This window comes from Phalaenopsis equestris, unplaced genomic scaffold (genome assembly GCF_001263595.1).
Source record: "Phalaenopsis equestris unplaced genomic scaffold, ASM126359v1 Scaffold000002, whole genome shotgun sequence".
Taxonomy (NCBI): Eukaryota; Viridiplantae; Streptophyta; class Magnoliopsida; order Asparagales; family Orchidaceae; genus Phalaenopsis; species Phalaenopsis equestris.
The window spans coordinates 15,536,529-15,555,426 of NW_018164444.1; the positions used below are offsets into that span (position 1 = coordinate 15,536,529).

Below are 18,898 nucleotides of genomic sequence, written 5' to 3' on the forward strand. Positions count from 1 at the left end.
TATTTAAAACATATTTTATTAGTATAATTTTCACATGTTCTTATTTTTTATTTTTAAAAATAATTTATATTATTTCAAAAAATTAAGTCTTTTGGGTGTTAAAAAAATTACATCAAAGTATATTTTAATTCAAGTCAAAATATTAAAAAATATAAAATTAATATAAATAACAATTTCCAACTACTTTAAAAACAAATAGATAATCCAAATGTACTCATATTTTATTTTCTATACGCCAACATGCATAAATTTGCGCTTATTAGTTGATATCTCAAGTTTTCTCTGCGGAAAATGATTAAAAAAAAAAAAGGGATGGGGCCTCGGCGTAGACCTTAAACCCTTCTCTTCTTACCCTTCATCCATTTCCCAATGCCGCCCGTCGACCCCGCCCGTCTTTACGCAAAACCCTAGGCCGTCCTCCTGCTCAGCTCACCATTACCAGCAAAGCCATACCAACACCAGATTTGATCTCAGCATACTCGACACCTTCCCTTCTACAAGACTGTTGGCGGATTAGTCTCCTTCCTCCGCTCGATCTGCGACGCAGAAGCTGCTTTCTTCCTTCGCACTGTTGTTCATCCGCGCAACTGGTAAGGAGTTTTCTCCTTTGCAAACCTAAAAGCTGAAAATTTGTTATATTTTTCTCTTTATTTCAGATGTTCCTTTCTGTTTGTTGATAAGGTCCAGATCTTGGAAAACGATTGCATATAGACTTGATTGCGCAGCCAAGGTGTGAAGATTTTATCATCTAAGGGATGATCTTCAAATTCTGTTTATTTTTCCTGTCAGTCTATGTGCCAGGGCTAGAATGCTTGATGGGTGTAATGATTTTGTGAATTTAAGATGTCAACTGTTCTAGAATCCCTTGGTTTAATTTAATTAACATATCTATTTTATTTTTAAGAAATTAAAGGAATCTTATAGTGGATATGATTACTCATGCAAATTGCATTGGATCATTAATTGGGGCTCTTATGTTAGCATGCGTGTCATAGGATACGTAGCTGTTTCATCATGCTGAATATGTTTGCCTGCCATCTTAAAATAACTTGATTTGTTTTTTTGTTAGCTCAAAATTGTATCCTGCTCTTTTTTTGACCGTTTATTTTTGATGACTAATTGAATTACTTCAATAAGAAAACCTTCGCATGATTAGTTGATTTTTTTAGATTATTTCATTTGCGTATTATAGTGCTTTCTTCTGCATATGGTGGTGTTTGCTTGTATTAACTGAAAAAAAAAAGATTTTATTTTATTCTTTATTGTATGTAGTTCTGGCCTGCATTGGTTTATGGTATTTAGGTAATGGCTAAGTAAACGTGGAGCATCATTTGTTTATTTTCTTAGATTATTTTATTTGCGTATTATATAGCCTTCATGTGCATATGGTGCTTGTTCGTTATAACTGAAAAAGAAAGATTTTAAAAGTTGTTTTTTTTTTTTTTGGTATGCAGTGTTGGCCTGCATTGGTTTATGGTATTCTGGTAATGGCTAGGCAACCAAGCCCTGAAATAGATGATGAGCTTTTTAATGAGGTTTATGGAAAAGAATATACTGGCCCTATGCGATCAACATCTAATAATGCAGAGGCTAAAGCTAATGCAAACAAGAGACCCTTAACTAATGACCATTCGGATGAGGAAAATGATTCTCGAGATCCAAATGCTGTTCCGACTGATTTTACTAGCAGGGAAGCTAAGGTGTGGGAGGCAAAAGCTAAAGCTATGGAAAGAAATTGGAAGAAAAGGAAAGAAGAAGAAATGATTTGCAAACTATGTGGAGAATCCGGTCATTTCACTCAGGTATTTAAGAGATTAATTTTCTTCTAGTGATACATACTTTAGTGATTCTTTTTTTCAACAAAACGGTGTAATGGAAGTTTTAAAGTATCATTTACAGTTCCATGTTTTCTGCTTTTGCAATACTCTTTTCTTCTTGCTGTTAGCTAGGCTTCATTGTCAGGAATAATTTATAGAAAAATTGGGATATATGCATACAATTAATGATAGATAATGATGAAGATGTAGCTTACGAAGTTTGAGTTGAAAGATGGAGCTCTGCAAACTAAATCAGTTTTGAAAGGAGAGTTGGTGATGAATGCAATGCCAATGCGACGGTATGAGATTTATTGTAGATGCACTGCGAGATTAGAGTAAGAAGCAGCAATACATCTCATTGGGAGAAACAAAATCACAAATTTGCTTGAGACGGAGGATATGATTATTTCTCAGGATATGGCTTAATATTGGAATTTTGCTTTGGTGGGGTGGGGGAGGGGGGTTAGGTCGATGCCCCAATAAAATTGAAGTTGGTGGTTATGATCTATAAAGTGAAGCATCGAAAAAGTCCCGCCAAACGCAACCCTAATGTTTTTAAGAGCCAATTATAATTTTTTTTTAATAAATAGTATTTCAAAAAATATTTAAATTATATTTATATTTTTTCCATAATTAATACAAATTTTTAATGATTAATAAAAGGGAAATTCTTCTCTTAAATACATATCATTAAACTCATGGTCCATTGTGGTAAGGGTAGGCATGTCAAATAACAAGAGAAAGCAACCAAACAATAATTTCCTCAAAATAAGAATATATATCATTTGCTTATTTTTGCATCATTAGTGCTAGTGTTTTCGAACAGTTCAGACTACTTTATTAATAACTTTTTGCGGCATTTTTTTACGAGTAATTTGGATGCTATGCTTGATGTTGATATGCATTGCTCAAATTTGGGGAACCCGTGGGTCAAGTGTGCCCTCTTCTTTCTCTAATTACTATTTGAACAAATGAAATTCAACTTTTGCTATTAGCTCCCTTGACTTGCTATTCTGATGGTTAGGGGTAGGGGTGTAAACGAACCGAACATGAACGAACAGAGCTTGTGTTCGTGTTCGGTTTGTTTGAAATTTAGTTTGTTTGAAATAAGCTCGTGTTCGAAATTGTTCGTGAAGTCACTGTTTGTGTTCGTTTCATAATGAACGAGCCGAACACGAGCTGTTCGCGAACGTCAAGCCAGTTTGACATCCCTAATATTAATATATATAAATAATATATTATATTAATTATATAACTTATATTATATAAATATATAATATCTATATTAGTTTATTCCTAATATAGTATATTAATATATTATTATTATTATTAAATTATTATATATTATAATTTATAAAATTTAATTTTTTAAAATATCATAAATTTTTTATATATAACTATTTTAAATTATTTTATATTTCGAACAATAAGGATTCAAACACAAATGAATGCATCACTGTTCGTGTTTGGTTCGTTTAACTAACCGAACTTGTTGCGAACAACGAGCTTTTTTGACAGCCCTAGTTAGGGGTGTAAACGAGTCAAACCCGAGCAAGCCCAGGCTTAGCTCGTGTTCGACTTGTTAAAAAAATTCTGTTCGTGTTCGACTCGTTTATATTTCGAACACAAAAAGTGTGTTTGTTGTGTTCGACTCGTTTGCTTAACGAGCCGAACACAAGACGTGCGCGAAGAAAGAATCATTTTGGCAACCCTAATCACGTAGCCGTATGATGTTAAGGGTTGGGAGAAGATTTGATTCTTGTTGTTTATATTAAAACATCATTTAAATATAATTTAATATATTTTTATTCTATTTTTTTAACTAATAATTTTAATTGATTATAAATCTTTGTAACGTTGTATTCAATTAATTTTTTTAAAAATACTATTCAGCAATTTATATATATATATATAGGCATAGATATAATGAGTAGTATTTTGAGCCAAAACGAGTCGAACACGAATGAACAAATCCTTGTTCGTGTATATCGAGCACAAAAAAAATGTTCGTGTTCGGTTCGTTAACCTAGTGAATGAATCAAACACGAGCTGAACACGACTGTTCGCAAGCAATGAGTGATTTTGACAGCCCTACTGTTGTTCCCTCTCAGAACTTCACAATTTTAGTAATGCTTCTTTATGATTGTTATAGTCCGGCCTAATTAGAATTGTTTTTAATGATAATGTAGATACATGTGTGAATTAATCTGTTTTCTTTAACATGGCTAATGTGTTATTCAATCTGTTGTTATTGTTGAAACCATTTTGTTTTCCGAATTTTTTTTATTTTTTTGAAGGATTGACTATTTTCCACCTTCCAAACTTTCGTCATCCATTTCTTACAGGGCTGCCCTTCCACACTTGGAGCTAATCGCAAGTCTGCAGACTTATTTGAAAGGGTACCTGCAAGAGACAAGAATGTGAGAGCCCTTTTTTCTGACAAGGTGATAAGTCAAATTGAGAAAGATGTTGGCTGCAAAATAAAAATGGATGAGAAATTTCTATTTGTTAGTGGGAAAGACAGATTAATACTCTCTAAAGGTTTAGATGCTGTGCGCAAAATAATTCAGGAGAAGGACAAAAACAAGAGTCCTCCTAGTAGATCTGACACTAAATCAGAAAGGGCAAGGTCCAGATCACGTGATAAAAGTCCTGTAGGTTCTCAATTAAGACGCTCTGAGTCCCAGAAGTCCCGTTCAAATATAGGAAATTCCATTCATGTGCATAGCAAGGGATATGAAGATAATGTACGGGAAGATCTGTTAAAGTTGTCAAGAGGTTCTTCACAAGGTAGGGCCTTATACTGTTCAACTTCAACAGGAAATGTACTATCGCATGATTTACCTTGTCCAAATGAAAGAAAGTTTTAATTGTGTTTGTTTGCAGGAAGAGGTAAGTTTAAGCTGTCAGTTAATGAAATGATTTCTTACATGGTTCTCGACAGACGGTTCATCTGGGATAAAATGTATTGAAACATTTCCAGATGTATATGGTTGGATGGCTATTTCAGTATTCCATATAGCATTATTGCTTGTGTAGGATAGTCTATTTAAATCATCACTTTAAGTTAGACATCTGGAATTAAAGTGTGGTTTTTCTTACCCTGTTCTTCATTTCACGAAGCTTACACTAATGATGGAGCCAAAAGTCATCCTGCCTCTACCAAATCTCCAATGCGCTCTACTGGTTATGGTGGTAATTCCTTCAGTTCATATGATGAACAAAACCTTAACAGTGGTTTGCATAAGCGTAGTGGTTGGGATGTGGGAAAGTCTGAAATTGATTCCCTCTATGAGCACAAATCTGACATCTCAAATTATCCACAAACCTTGGAAGAGCTAGAAATGGATTTTAAGAGGGAGATAAATGATTTAGGAAGAGTTCGTGATAAGGAAGAGGATGAAGAGATTCACAAGCACAGAGAGGTAATATTTGGAATATTTTTTATTTACAATTTTTTTTAATAACTTTTGCACTATTTAAAAAAAAAAAAAAAAAAAAAAAAAACTCCGATTTCCTCACTGCCTGGTTCCAAAAACTTTATACATTGGAAGTGCCAAGCTATTTGTTCAGTTTCTCTGTCTCTGTGATCCTTTTATCACGCTGTTAGCAATTTTTTTATGAATTGTAATAGGTTAGTTTCAGTAATTTATAATTCCTAAAATTAAAGGATGGTTATTTCTGGTAATTATTGTATGAAGTTTTTCTTGGTTTCTTATTAATTTTATTGTGGAAAAGTAAACACACACACACATGAAGAAAGCAGCAATACTTGTCTGGATGTTGTAACTAATTAATAGAAGTTATAAAAGATTTGTGAACCCAGATTCACAAAGTGCTTGAAATGTCTTGTGTTTAAAATTTGCATCCATACGACATGCACTGTTTTGTCTATGTCTAATTGAAGTCGGCATTTTTTTTTACTTAATTATTGCTTTCAGAGTTTTAGTGGCTCAAAGCAGGCCTATGAAGGTCCCTATATAACAATTTAGTTCTCTGTTGCTTTCTATTGGTTTAGTGTATATTTAGAATATTGTTTGCTCAAAGACAACTTATTGGAGAGTGTAGGATTAGGAAGAAGTGAGGATGGACAACTATAGGAATAACTTATAGAAGATTTTATAGTTTATTGCTCGTTAGAGATGGAAGATATGCAAGCTATGAGTGGTAAACATTAGGATAGGAAAGCAAGAGGTACATGAATCCATGACAATAGGAAAAAGCTGGAAATCTGAAGGCACATATTCAACAAGCCTTAGGAGATTTTTTTAATTGTAATTATTACTCTTTCTAAAGGCATCTAGGTAGCTTTATATATAACTACTCCTTGAATGTATGATAAATTAAGAAAAGCTTATCCACAATCCTATTTTCTACATGGTATTAAGACACTAGGTTGGGATTCCAATGTTTTGACCTATTTATCCTAATTTCCCCTTTTCTTAGTATTTTCATCTTTGTGAGTTTTTGATTTTTCCATAAAAGTGTTAACTATCATAAATGATGAGAATTTGAGCAATCCTATTGAAGGAGAACTCTAGGATTCACAAATCTCATATCATTTGAATGTAGAAAATTATCCAAAGTGATGTCATATTATGAAAATTTCCTAAGAGGAAAATAGTAACTAAACTTATTGATCATTTTGATCCTGAAGACCCAAAATCCATACTTCTTATTAAAGGAGGCTTTATTATCATGTCATGACTATGGAACTCTATTATGCCTAATGTTAGTGGACCTTGTATGTTCCTGCAATAATAAATGAACTGTGGGAAGCTATGAGAGTGACATACTCAAAATTTTGTATGTTGCCATCACAAATGAGATTAAGATACATCTATTAACCTCTAAACAAGGTAACTTATAGGTTATTGAATTTTTTAATGTAATGCAGATTTTTGGTTTGAATTATTCTCAAAATCTCAAAATGAAATGTAGTGATGATATTGTGTTTCTAAAATGTTATGGAAAAAAGGAAACGATCTTTGAAATGGGTGTCAAACACGCTGAGTCATTTGAAAAATCAGGGTTTGAGTTGACCAAAATACTTTTTGGATCATATTTGGGTTAGAAATTTGAGCTGATTTGATTTTTTTCAGTCGGATTTGGGTTGACCCACTAACTTGAAATGGAATCAAAATCAATCTGATATTCAAAATTGACTCCAAATTTACTCAAAATTGATTCGAATTTGTTTTGTATACCTATATGCTTTATGTTAAATGAGCTATATGTGTCAGGTTTGGGTTAGCATGGTGGGGGCAGATCGGATTCAATATGGACTTTTGATCCATTTAATATTTTGGGCGAGTTAGTTTTTCAAGCCAGATGATAACCCTATACACAAACCTAATTTGCACCCTTATCTTTGAGTTTTGCATCTCAATTAAGAATTTAATCAAGTTCATATCTAAATCTTGGGCAAATAAACATATCTTCTCTTCATGTGGCTTCCCTTATACAAATTGAAGAAAGAAGTACTATAATGTTTGACACCCGAAACAGAAGGGTCAACTATAGTAATCACAAAAACTCAAGGTAGAGGATTGATAGCCATTGAACTTTTTAAAGAATGGGTATTAAAAAAAATGAAAACTTATGGAAGGCATCCAAGCTGTGATGGGAATAAAGGATGTCAATCGAAAGGACACTCATTTATAAAGACTTTTGGATTCAACTTAGAAGAAATATATAAGTAATTAATCTTATTAGCTCTTTAGTAAAATCATATGGGTTGTTGTCTTTAGCTCGAAACGACTAAACCCGTAATCTGTGTCTGTAATGCTTCAAATAGTTTCTCCAATTTTTTGTTAATAAATTTAGGGTGCCACTAACCACATGACAAATTATGCCAATATCTTAAAAGCCTCGTCCTAGCAATTGAAAGGTCAAAGTAATTGATGACTTCTTAACCACAGTTGTACGACGAGAATGCCATTATTTTCCCTTCACTTACCCCAACAATATACTACATGCCTTTTATTTTGTTGTAAATATCTTTATATATTCATAAAGTAACCCATGATCAAAATTGGAAGTTGACATTCTCAACTTATTATTATGTATTTAGGATTTACTACACGGAAGTTGACATTGGGCAAGCTAGATAAAAAGAGGAGTTATATCTGAGTACAACAATGATTATAACAATCGTTCATTAGGTGAAGGTTATCTTAATTCTGACTTGTTTGATTAATAGAATGACTTCTATATATTATGATTTCAAATTTTGCAAATTACCTCACTGAATATTTTTCTAAGAGATTACAATAAATTTTTTTTTCAAAAATATATGGTTGTTTTATGTACACATTTGTAAGCAACAGGTTAAGTTTGACCCTAGAGCATTTGATTTGCGTTTTATTAGGATATAGACTCTTAAAAGGGGTATAAATATACTTATCAAACCCTCAATCCCTCAAAAAAAATGAAAAGGCAAAACCTAAAACTTGCCGCAATTGATGAAAAACAGCCCCTCCCCCCAACAACAACAACACACACACACACAAACCCTAAAAAAAAAAATGAAAAGAAATCTTAAAATTTGCGGTTGATGAAAAATAGCCCTTCTTTGGTCAGCCGTTTCTTTTGGGGAGACAATCACATATGATATAAGTTTGATGAACGTGATATTTTTATATTGTTTGTTCATTAACAAATATAAATGAAATAGATCAACTTAATCCACTAAGGTTAATACTTCATTTACTAAACCATTTTTGGGCTATATAAGGACAAAACCCATCTAAACTCACGTGCAAGTTCTGCACTTGAAATCAGTATCCGATAACTACTTAAAAATGATTTTGATTAGCCTATTATCATATAAAAAGACGCTAAACATTTTCTATTCCCCATAACTGAATACACATCCCTTTGAAAAGCGTAATTCCTACCTATCAAGTCTTCTTTACTAGTTATTAATACCATTTACATTTCACAAGCCCTGTTTGAGGTATTAAGGAACAAGAATTAGAGAAAAGCTGTTCGAGAAGAGATGAATGTTCTAGAGAAAAATTACATTTGGGAAATAGCTGTTACCTAAATATAAATGGGTTGTAGTGTGTAAGGTGGTTTTTACAATAAAATATAAAGCTGATGAGAGCTTAGGTTACTAGAAAAATAATACGCTCAATCATATAGAATAGGTTATCAAATAATATTTGCTATAGTTGCAAAAATGACTGTAATTTGTATACTTTTTTCTGTGGTTGAGTACTTTGGATGACTCACGGAACAAAATGACGTAAATAATGCATTTTTCTATGGTGATGTGAAAGACATTTTTAGGCATTCTTTATTAGGATTCAATAGCTCATTTTTAAAAAGGACCAATTCTGTAAACTAAAAAAGGCACTATATGTATTAAAGCAATCTATTTGGCCATGGTTTAAAAGATTCACAAAATTTACAAGTGGAGCGCATTATAGACAAAATCAAAGAGACCATAGACCATTCATGAAACTTTTAATTGAAGGGGAAATGGCAATTCTTAGCATAGATGTTAATGATATGATTGTAATAGGTTATGATGGAGAAACAGAGTCACTTTGGTAATCGCAATATATTAGCCTTGTTAAGTTGACATAAAAAAGGGGGAAAAAACTAATCAAATTAAAATAAGTGATGTTGAAGTTGCTCAATTAGAAAGAAAGATATTTATCAGAAACCAAAATGTGTTATAGACCTATAGTGAAAATGAAGATGGCAGATTGCCAGTTATGTGAAACATCAACCTAAACCCTAAATAAGCTTTTCATTCTCCAATTTAATATAAAAACTAAATATTCATATGCTTAATACTTCTATTTTTACTATAAAAAAAGAGCCCACAACTTTTTTTGCCATCCTTAAATTTAGAGAAATCCATCAATCACAAAATATTTAAGCACTTGCTTTTCCTGATGCCTCAGCTTTGAAGAGAGAATGGCTTGGATGGGGTAGTTGCATTTTTATTTGTTTGAGATTAACGAGGGTGAAATGAGTAGTTAAAGGGTTAACAAGGAGAAAGGATATGTCAACAATGTAACACGAGCAAATGAGGGGAGGGGAGGGGAGGGTTAGGGGTATAAAAAATTGCCCAACACCTCAACTTGACTCGAAAAATTTGAGTATGAGTTGAAAATTAATTTTTGGTTGGGCTTAGGTTAAGAATCCCAGCACATATGATTTTTTCAGGCCGGGTGTGGTTGACACGCCAACTCGATTTTGAGCGAATTTGATCCGACAACTTAAATTTGACTCAAATAACTCTACTCTCGCCCGAAATTGACCCGAATAAATGTTAAGCATATGTTTGTAAACCGGGTTTAGGTCAAATAGTTTTGTGCTGGACCCAAACCTTGGACCTTGGACTTGATTTGACACCCCTATTGTCAGTTGAGATGGTACGTCAAGTGGTTCAATGGGAGTTCTTATAAAAATGAGGGATGATACTCGTGAGGTGTCACAAAGATAAGGGTTTTGATAGTAGGAAAACGACAAGAAACAATTGAGGATATAATGGTACTTATTGAGGTGCTTTTTTGTTTAATTGTGGCGTTGTTCTTTGTAGAAAAGAGGTATGGGTGGAGAGTGTTGAAGAGGGGATGCCTATTCTTTTACTTCTACTCGGTATAGTTGATTTCAATGCCTTGTAAACTTGTTATTGACATGCAGCGTTTGTAATACAAAATTTGTTATTGGCGTGCCATCTTTTAATTCCAACAACAACATTAAAAAAAAAAAAAAAAATGCTGACTTTATGACATATAAAATAGCAAAATAGTTAACCAAAAAAAAAAAATAAATAAAAAAAAAATAAAAAATAAAAAATAAAAAATAAAACTGCTGACTTTATGACATATAAAATAGCAAAATAGTTATTCTTACAACATTTTTGTTGGGAAAAATCTACTTGTTGCGAAGTAATTAATGAAGAGACCATGCACAACGAGAATATCCCGATATTCTACTAAAATAGTGATCTACATTCCTGGGAGATGAAATATATATTTTTCAATATCATCAAATCAAATTGGTGAGTAAACAAACCAGGTAACTGGAAATACTTTTCCTCACGTACACCCATTCTTGATACAAAGTGAAGGCCCAAATCTCTAAAGCCAAATGAATTTCTGCGCACCAAGTACACCAGTACAAAGAGAAGTCCTTAAATCTATCAAGCTATATAAATAAGAATAGTTTTAAATTCCTTGTGAAAATATTTGAATAGCTCAAGGATATAGATCGGAGCCTTGATAGATTAACTATACCTGGTGCTCTTCAAAGAAGTCACCACTCAAGATTTCTCTCTCTTTTTTTTTTCAAATTTTTTGGCCCTTGAGTACAATTCAACTCTTCTCTTCCTTTCATTTATAGAAGTTTAAGTAGTTGAAAATTTGAAGAAACTCACTTAAAAAATTTGATTTAAAGATAGCCATAATTTTAACATGTTTTTATATAATAATAATGGATGATTTGTAGCTATCACAAAGCTATCTAATTTGAATTTTTTGCTTGATGATATTATTGTGAAAATATCCTAATAATTCTCCCCCTTGAGTTAAAAGTATACCAATTTGTATTGGTTCTTAAATAAAACTCTCTAAGCTTCCAAAGCTCCAACTGGAGGTGCATTGCTCACTTACACGAATCTTGGATGATATATGAACTTAACACCAATAAAAGACCATTGAATCACATATTTTGCGCATTTGTATTATACCATTGAAGTATTCGTCTCCATACTCTAAATGCTAGAGCTGTACACAAAAAAACTCGTGCAACATGAGTTCAATTGGCATGATCATAGTTTATCCTCGATGTGTGGGTCCCTTTGTTTTGGAACTAGAATTGCATTTATGAATTTAAGCTTTTTCTGTTTCCTCCTGTCATGGTGCTTCAACACAAATGATGAAAGTAGCAACTCCAATTAGAGTTGTGCCTTACAACACATTACCCACTATCTTCTTTTTTTTTTCTTTCCATGACAACTTGTGTACTGCAAAATTTATTTCTTCAATATACCTTGAGAACTAACATCCTACTTGATTAAGAATAAGTTGTAAACATGTCGTGTTGAATTGGAGCCACCCTTGGTTTGATCTTGAGCTTGATTTGTTAATTTATTTCAAGTTTGTTCAATTCTACAGGTTTGAGCCATTTCATTTATTATGAAAAGGGAAAAATGGTCTTGGTTCAAGTATTTTTTTGAATCAAATGATAAAGTGAATGAAAAATAATATTAAATTGCTTAATACAAAGAATTGAGATAAATTTAAATTTTTTTTGCTTCTTTGCACTGAAACTCTTGTATTCTCATTGTTATTGGCATTTTTTTATATTAGCATTTCTAAACTTGCTGGATCACGAGTTAACTGGCCGAGTTAGGATTGGCACAAGCTTGGCTTATTTGCACTTTGAGCTTAGCTCTATGCTATTTATTGAGTTGAGCTCAAGCCTGCTCATAAGTTGGCATGACTTCATCACAGTCAAATTAAGAACACTTAATGATCTCTTTTTTTTTAAGGTTTGGCACATACTCGGCTATTTTTGTTTTTCTACTCGCAATACTCATACATCTTCAACTTAATTATGTTAAAATCTAATCTTACACGCTCTCTTCTATATAAATAGAATCACGAACATATGGCTCATTAACAGAAAACAATTCCTTGTGAGGACATATAATGTTTTGTTTGGGTTGAAGGAAAGTGAATACCATGAAATGGAATCTTAATAAATTTGTTGGTTGATTATCAATTTGTAGCCTTTTTTTAGCTTTTAAACCTCCTTTTTTTAATTTTTATTTCGCTCAAATTTCCATCAAAACTTCCATCATTCAAATGCAACAATATATCATTAACAGGCTGCATGTAGGGTTCACTTATCTCTGTGTATGACTTCTATCATCAATAGAACATTACCCGAATACTCATCTAACAACACTATAGTTCTAGTGTCATTGGAATGCTTCTCCTTTCTCTTTAAAGCATTAATAATCTACATCCTTGTACCACCCTATCACGAGAATTATGTTTTTAATGATGTAATCTCTTCTTAAAAGTTCTTCCAGCAAATCACGATGCATGCATTTCACTACCCTCAAGCTTAGCATTCTTATCGATAAGAAGTGAATTCTCAACATAGCTAAGCTAATTGCGTCTTTCATATAATATGGTGTCATTTAAAAAGTTTAAAAAGTGACAGCATGAGAATAACCAAACTTGATTTTCATCATCTACTTTCTTATTAATATCTCTTAAATCCCTAAAAATGGAATAAAATTCTATAACATACGATTTAATCATGTAAAGCAATCATATGCTCTGCTACTGATAAAGCTTGATTGATAGGGTTTTATCACGAGCTACATACCCTTTGGAATTGTTTTCTCCTATAGGTTGTACATTAAACATGGCTGAATTTTCAAGGAAGGGTTTTCATCTCTCCTTTATTTAACTCAGATGTATGTCTATGCATGCTTTCAGAAGTCCCTAAACGCATTTCATATGTTCTTTTGGAAACAGTAAGACACCAATATTCTGTACACAAAGCAATAACATAGAGACCAAGCTTCACAGTAAGACACCAATATTTTGTACTCAAACTCAGAACACATTGATTGGAAACAGAGTGAAGAATCTTAAGAGGCTGGTTTCGCATGCCCAACCTGCTTGCCAATATTTATGTAATCACAAAAAAAGAAAAAAAAGCCCTTAGAACAAATTTATCAGTCTATTAAGGAGTCACACAATTGTAAAAACAAATTAGGGGAAATACTTTATTCTGCTCAAGAATACCATATCTTTCCAAAAATGAGAAGCACGATTTTGAAGCTAAGCTAAAAGAGTAAGAAGAGTTTCTAATACTTTGTAGAAATATTAAGATAATAAATATTAAGAGCTAAGTTATATAAGATCTATTCTATGATGCTCCCGGAAGGTAGTGCCACATATTTTTTTCTACGTATTTCCTCTTTTTTTTCCTACTTATTACAGTTGATTTCAACCGTAAAGCACAACCCAACGGCTTTCATTCTTTTTATATTAGTTTAAGAAAATGAAAATTTGAATCAAATTCTGGTTTAAATTTTGAGTTGAATTAAATTTCATAATAATAAAAAAAATTAGTGCTGTATTTATCCAATAACAAAGAATAACTTGTATTTAATCTAAATTCTTGTATTTTGAACTTTATTTATTTATTTTGTGGCAATCTTGATATATATTTGAGCAAATGCTTTGGAAAAGATAATTCATGTAAGCAATTTCTAACTTAGATTATGTTTTTTTAATGGATACTTGAGGTTAAGATGACAACAATTGAGATATTTATTTTAAGCCAGTATTTATTTCAAAATTTAATGACAGAATTCCTTCGAGTTATATACATTATACTGACAGCAGGCTATCTTTTATTTTTAAAGCATCTATTAAATTTATGGAAACTACTTTAGTGCTCCACCCTAGTTAGACTTGTGAATGCGTACTGCTATTATTCTATCTCGGGTAATAAAATATTCATACGATTCCAATTCTCATAATAACCATTATTTTTTGCTGTGATTGTTACTCTTATCATCCTTTTTCTGTAGTTAATTTCTGTTCTTTTGGTAATAATACAGTGTATGAGGGACCTAAGTGAAAACTATATGAAGAAGATATCAACCATTAGGGCCGTTCAAGCAAAGCAGTGGGAAGATTTTATCCAATTCAGCCAGAAAAGGCAGCAGCAGTTTAGCATGCAGAGCTCCTATGTCCAGCCCGCACATCCTGATTATGATCAGTCTTCTAGGAATCTCTCTTATGGAGGACCAACTGTATCTATGGATTCTAGGAACAGATATGCCTACCCCCCTGCTGAGAACTATCAAGTTCCTAGGCCTCATGAACCATATGGTGAGTTTCAACATCAGAGACGTGATGACTTGGGGCCCACCCATTGGCGATATTAACGCTGGTTAGTACAGAGGTGAGTCAATCTAGCCCTTTTAGTTTTCCTAATTTAATTTAATGAATGATGCACCATGGTTGTTACTATGCGAGCTCTAAAACTGTGATGAAGGAGTGGCATATATTGGATTCAACTCCTCTTAATGTCCTAAATGGAATTATTTTGCTTGCTAAGAAAGTGAGATTTCCTGGGAGAATTCTTTGAGAGTGAACCTCATGGATGCTTTTTCGCTCGCTACTTCTTGTGCACGGGTTACCTAAATCAGTTCTCCAATTTTTCAGGGTGCGGGTGCGTGGTATCCAGACCTGTTGGGAACATTGTTTCAGATGTTTTGGTTTGTAGATGAGAAAATGGATGCTCTTTAAAATGTTGCATAGAGATGTTCTTGGGTAGGTATTTGGACATATAGAAGATGGAAACATCATGAAAACTTTGTGACTTTCAATGTTGTTTTCTCCAATTTCTAAATATCAACTATTGAAAGTTTGTTCTTGTATATTTTTGTCGCTCTACTATATTTTTGCATGCAATATGCTCTTTATTTATCTTGCTGATGAGGCCCCAAAACAAGATGCTGTTTTTTCATGGCCATTAACATGCATATCACATAATTCTTCTGCATTTACATATCTCAGCTAAAATTTCATTTTTACATACATAGCACTCAAATCATTAATATCACATAAAAATAATACTATTACGACTTTTTAGAAGTGAAATATACCTTTTCTTGCATAGGTTTAAGGCATTAAGGTGCTGTTTATGTGAATATGAAATTTTAGACATGAGATAATATAAATACATAAGAATTTTGTGCTGCATATGTAAATTTCTGTTTTTTTTTATTATTATAGTTTAGGTTTCAAATTTTCTGCCAACTTGATGTTCCAATCTCCCCTTTCACAAAGTAGTCCGTATGTTCTTGTGGCCTTTTCTCTTTCTTCTGATTGATATTCTCTTGAACTGAATATAGTTGTCTTTTATTTTCACAATAATTACATACATAGCATCCGGAACATTGCTATTTACAAATCTAGCAACCATGTGATATTTTTGATCTACCGAAATGATGCATTTATTCATGCCACAATTAAACCATTGAGAATTTGCTAAAACTGAAAAAAAGGGTTGGGGGTGAATTTTGATGTTTGAGTGAGAATTTGAAAACTCGATGAAAGCGGGGGCGCTACATTTGTAAATAGCAATGTTTGGGGTGCTATGTATGTAATTTCTCCTAATTTTTTTTATTGATTTCCGCTACAAACTTTCTGCGAATGAAATAAAACTGCTGCATGCTAATATATCAACATTGTTAATCTTATTTGGATGTTCAAACTTGTAGTCTGTGTAACTGTAAAAGCTATAATCTGTTTGGGTTGTTCAGAACCTTCAATTCTTCTTTAGACTATTAAAGGGTCTGAAGTAGGATTTCAACCTTGCACCTAACTTGAACTGTTTGTCTGTTGGTGGGGAAGCCAAATATTAGGGTTTGGTCTTTTTTGTTCTAATAGGATCTAACAGTTTGAAATGTTTTTAGTCTGTTCAAACTTGTTTGTCGATTGTTTAACGTTATCATATGCATCACTTTCATCCTTTTTTTATGTATATTTTGTATTAGTTTAATTTCATGATTAACCATTTAGCTTATTGGGCAATATTAATGTCTGCTGTTAGTTATGGCAAAATTTTCCTGGCGAAGTAGCTATTAATGTTATTTAGATTATGCAAATTGCAAATAATGTTTATCTTGACAATAAATTAATCAGCTTTTATGAGCACCTAAAATTTTTGGGGGCTGTTTGGTTGAGTGAATTAGAGGTATACTGGAATTATTTTGCAGAGAAATTATTTGTTTGGTATAAGAGATTATAAACATAATGTAAAATTTGAATGAATTTGATTGGTTGAATTTAGAGTTCCGTTGATTTGATTGAATTTGAATTACATCATTATGTAAAATGCTATCAAGTTGTCGTCACTAGCCGCCTTTACCCCCTTTCTCTTGACAGCTGACTGATGCCGCCACAGCCCACTGTCATCGCAGTTTGTCGCTGCTAGCTGCCCATTGTTCACTGACTGCAGCCCTTGTAGTTTACAGCCGTCGCCCACCGTTGTAGTTTGCTGCCTCCTTCCTTATCGGCCGAAACCACCCGTCGCCGTCTGCCCCCCATCGCTGCTTCCCTTTCCCTTGGTGGCAGGCACCGCTACTATCAGCTGCCCCTCAGCCCGCTTCTGTCGGCCGCCACCTAGTCTGTCTCTGCCCTCAAATACTAAAATATAATTTAAAATATGTTATTTTCAATTTACTTCAAATTATACCTATAATTATAGTTTTCATTTATTTTAAAATGAATCAAACAATTCAAAAGTTTTCAAATACATTACATTGCATTTTATCTTCAGCAAATCAAAATGCCCCTTAATTATAATCCTTCACCGATATAACTCATATATATGATCCATTTTATTATGTCCATTATCAGAATGTGTGAACGATATTGTGGATTGTATCATGTTGTGGATCTGACACAATATGATGCGATTCATGTTGTCGACCAGTTCTCCTACCAAGGAACTAAGAAATAACCAACATGTAGCAAGTGATCATGGTTAAACTGATGTATGGGTCAATCAAATTTCTTCATATATTAAACATTAACAGGTTGAAGCCATCTTCCCAGGATTCAACACTTGGTACATTTTTTTTCAATAAAAAAAAAAAAGTAAGGAAAAATAAGGGGATTGGTGGTGTGCTCGATAAAGTCGCCTAACATGAACAGATTTAAAAAAAAGGGTGGCATAGTAAATTATGGTATCATGAGTTATAATGATGCTAAAGTGAGTATGATTTGCTCTGCTAAATCTGATGGCTATTAAGCGTCTTATACAGCAATAATAAATAAATTTTATGAGCCTATTAAATGTACGTTCAAGCTTTTGCAATATAGAGAGGAAGAGAGATTTAAGACTGGCTACCGAAAGAAGGTGAAATTATTAGGCGTGGATAAGGAGAAATTATTGCGTACGGACACCGCATGCATCTCTGCATGCGGTGTCCGATCCTGACCGTAGATCACGGTGACGTTCAGGATGTATTTCAGTTTTTTTTTTAAATTTAGGTGAGGCCCACTGAAATACATCATGACTGTAAATCACCTGATTTACGGTTAGAATTGGACACCGCATGCATCTTGCATGCGGTGTCCGCCCGTATGGAATAATTTTTCGGATCGTAAAGAATTGGACACCACATGCATCTTGCATGCGGTGTCCGTTCGTATGGAATAATTTTTCGTGGATAAGAAAGATGCGCAAGGTGTAGATTTGTGTTGTATTGGTTATATCAACCTAAGTACAAATACAACCTAAGTACAACATGTATGACACATGTGAATTCCGCACATAATCTCTCCTAAAGTAGAGGTCGGATTGAGCATAGTAATCCGACGTGGCTTTGGTCACCTCTCTCTCTCTCTCTCTCTACTTGAAAGAAAATTACATATATAGCACAAGTCCTATGTATTTACATATCTCACACCATAATTTTCATATATACGTACATAGCACTGTGGTGCTCTAAACTTATGCATGACAAGGTGCATATGACTTCTAAAAAGTGGTAATATGGCGCTATATATGTAAATATGAAAGTTTAGGTGCAAAACGTAAATTGAGAAGAATTACGTGGTATGTATATATATGTCCCTTTTTTTAATTATATAATTATATATAATCAACTATTAAATTATAAAAAACAACTTGTTTTGTATGGAACAAATACATTTGGATTCTTCATTTTATTTGTAAGCCATGTGCCATCCCAACACATAAATTAAGCATAGGTTTGAATTTAACAAATGCTTTGCACTTGAGCACACATATTTCTCTAATCCACCCAAAGCTTTTCATGTATCATATGAACACATGCGTAGCCGTTTCAGAGGGCGGCAAATTGTTTATTTGCTAAATGTGATTTCAAGGAAAGAAGAAGGTTATATAATATGAGAGGAGCGTAAAAGAAAGCGGCCCTATTGAATACTGACACGGCAATAGCACTCCCATGTTATTTGGTCTAACAAAAACAAAGAATTAAAACAACAGTTAGGGCTGTCAAAAAAGCTCGTTGTTCGCGAACAGTTCGT

At 33.1% G+C, this 18,898-nt stretch overlaps 1 protein-coding gene across 5 annotated transcripts; it reads left to right on the forward strand.

Annotated features, from left to right (window-relative positions):
* Positions 1-293: 293 nt before the first annotated feature.
* Positions 294-15,299, forward strand: LOC110027903. 5 transcript variants are annotated; one of them, XM_020729539.1, is made up of 8 exons: positions 294-590; positions 657-730; positions 1,455-1,802; positions 4,163-4,607; positions 4,704-4,709; positions 4,941-5,242; positions 14,428-14,774; positions 15,038-15,299. In XM_020729539.1, exons 3-7 carry the CDS (start codon positions 1,488-1,490, stop codon positions 14,755-14,757), a joined length of 1,398 nt encoding a protein of 465 aa, XP_020585198.1. In that variant the 5' UTR covers positions 294-590; positions 657-730; positions 1,455-1,487; the 3' UTR covers positions 14,758-14,774; positions 15,038-15,299. The 5 variants fall into 5 exon arrangements, with proteins under 5 accessions (XP_020585198.1, XP_020585208.1, XP_020585218.1 ...); XM_020729549.1 differs by having other exon boundaries at positions 682-730; XM_020729559.1 differs by having other exon boundaries at positions 688-730.
* The last annotated feature ends 3,599 nt before the right edge of the window (positions 15,300-18,898 follow it).

Bases quoted from the DNA above. Each gene is read 5' to 3' on its own strand.
- LOC110027903 (XM_020729539.1), top strand. From the start codon at position 1,488: ATGGCTAGGCAACCAAGCCCTGAAATAGATGATGAGCTTTTTAATGAG. The intron at 1,803-4,162 runs GTATTTAAGAGA...CATTTCTTACAG, and splicing joins AATCCGGTCATTTCACTCAG to GGCTGCCCTTCCACACTTGG. The intron at 5,243-14,427 runs GTAATATTTGGA...GTAATAATACAG, and splicing joins AGATTCACAAGCACAGAGAG to TGTATGAGGGACCTAAGTGA.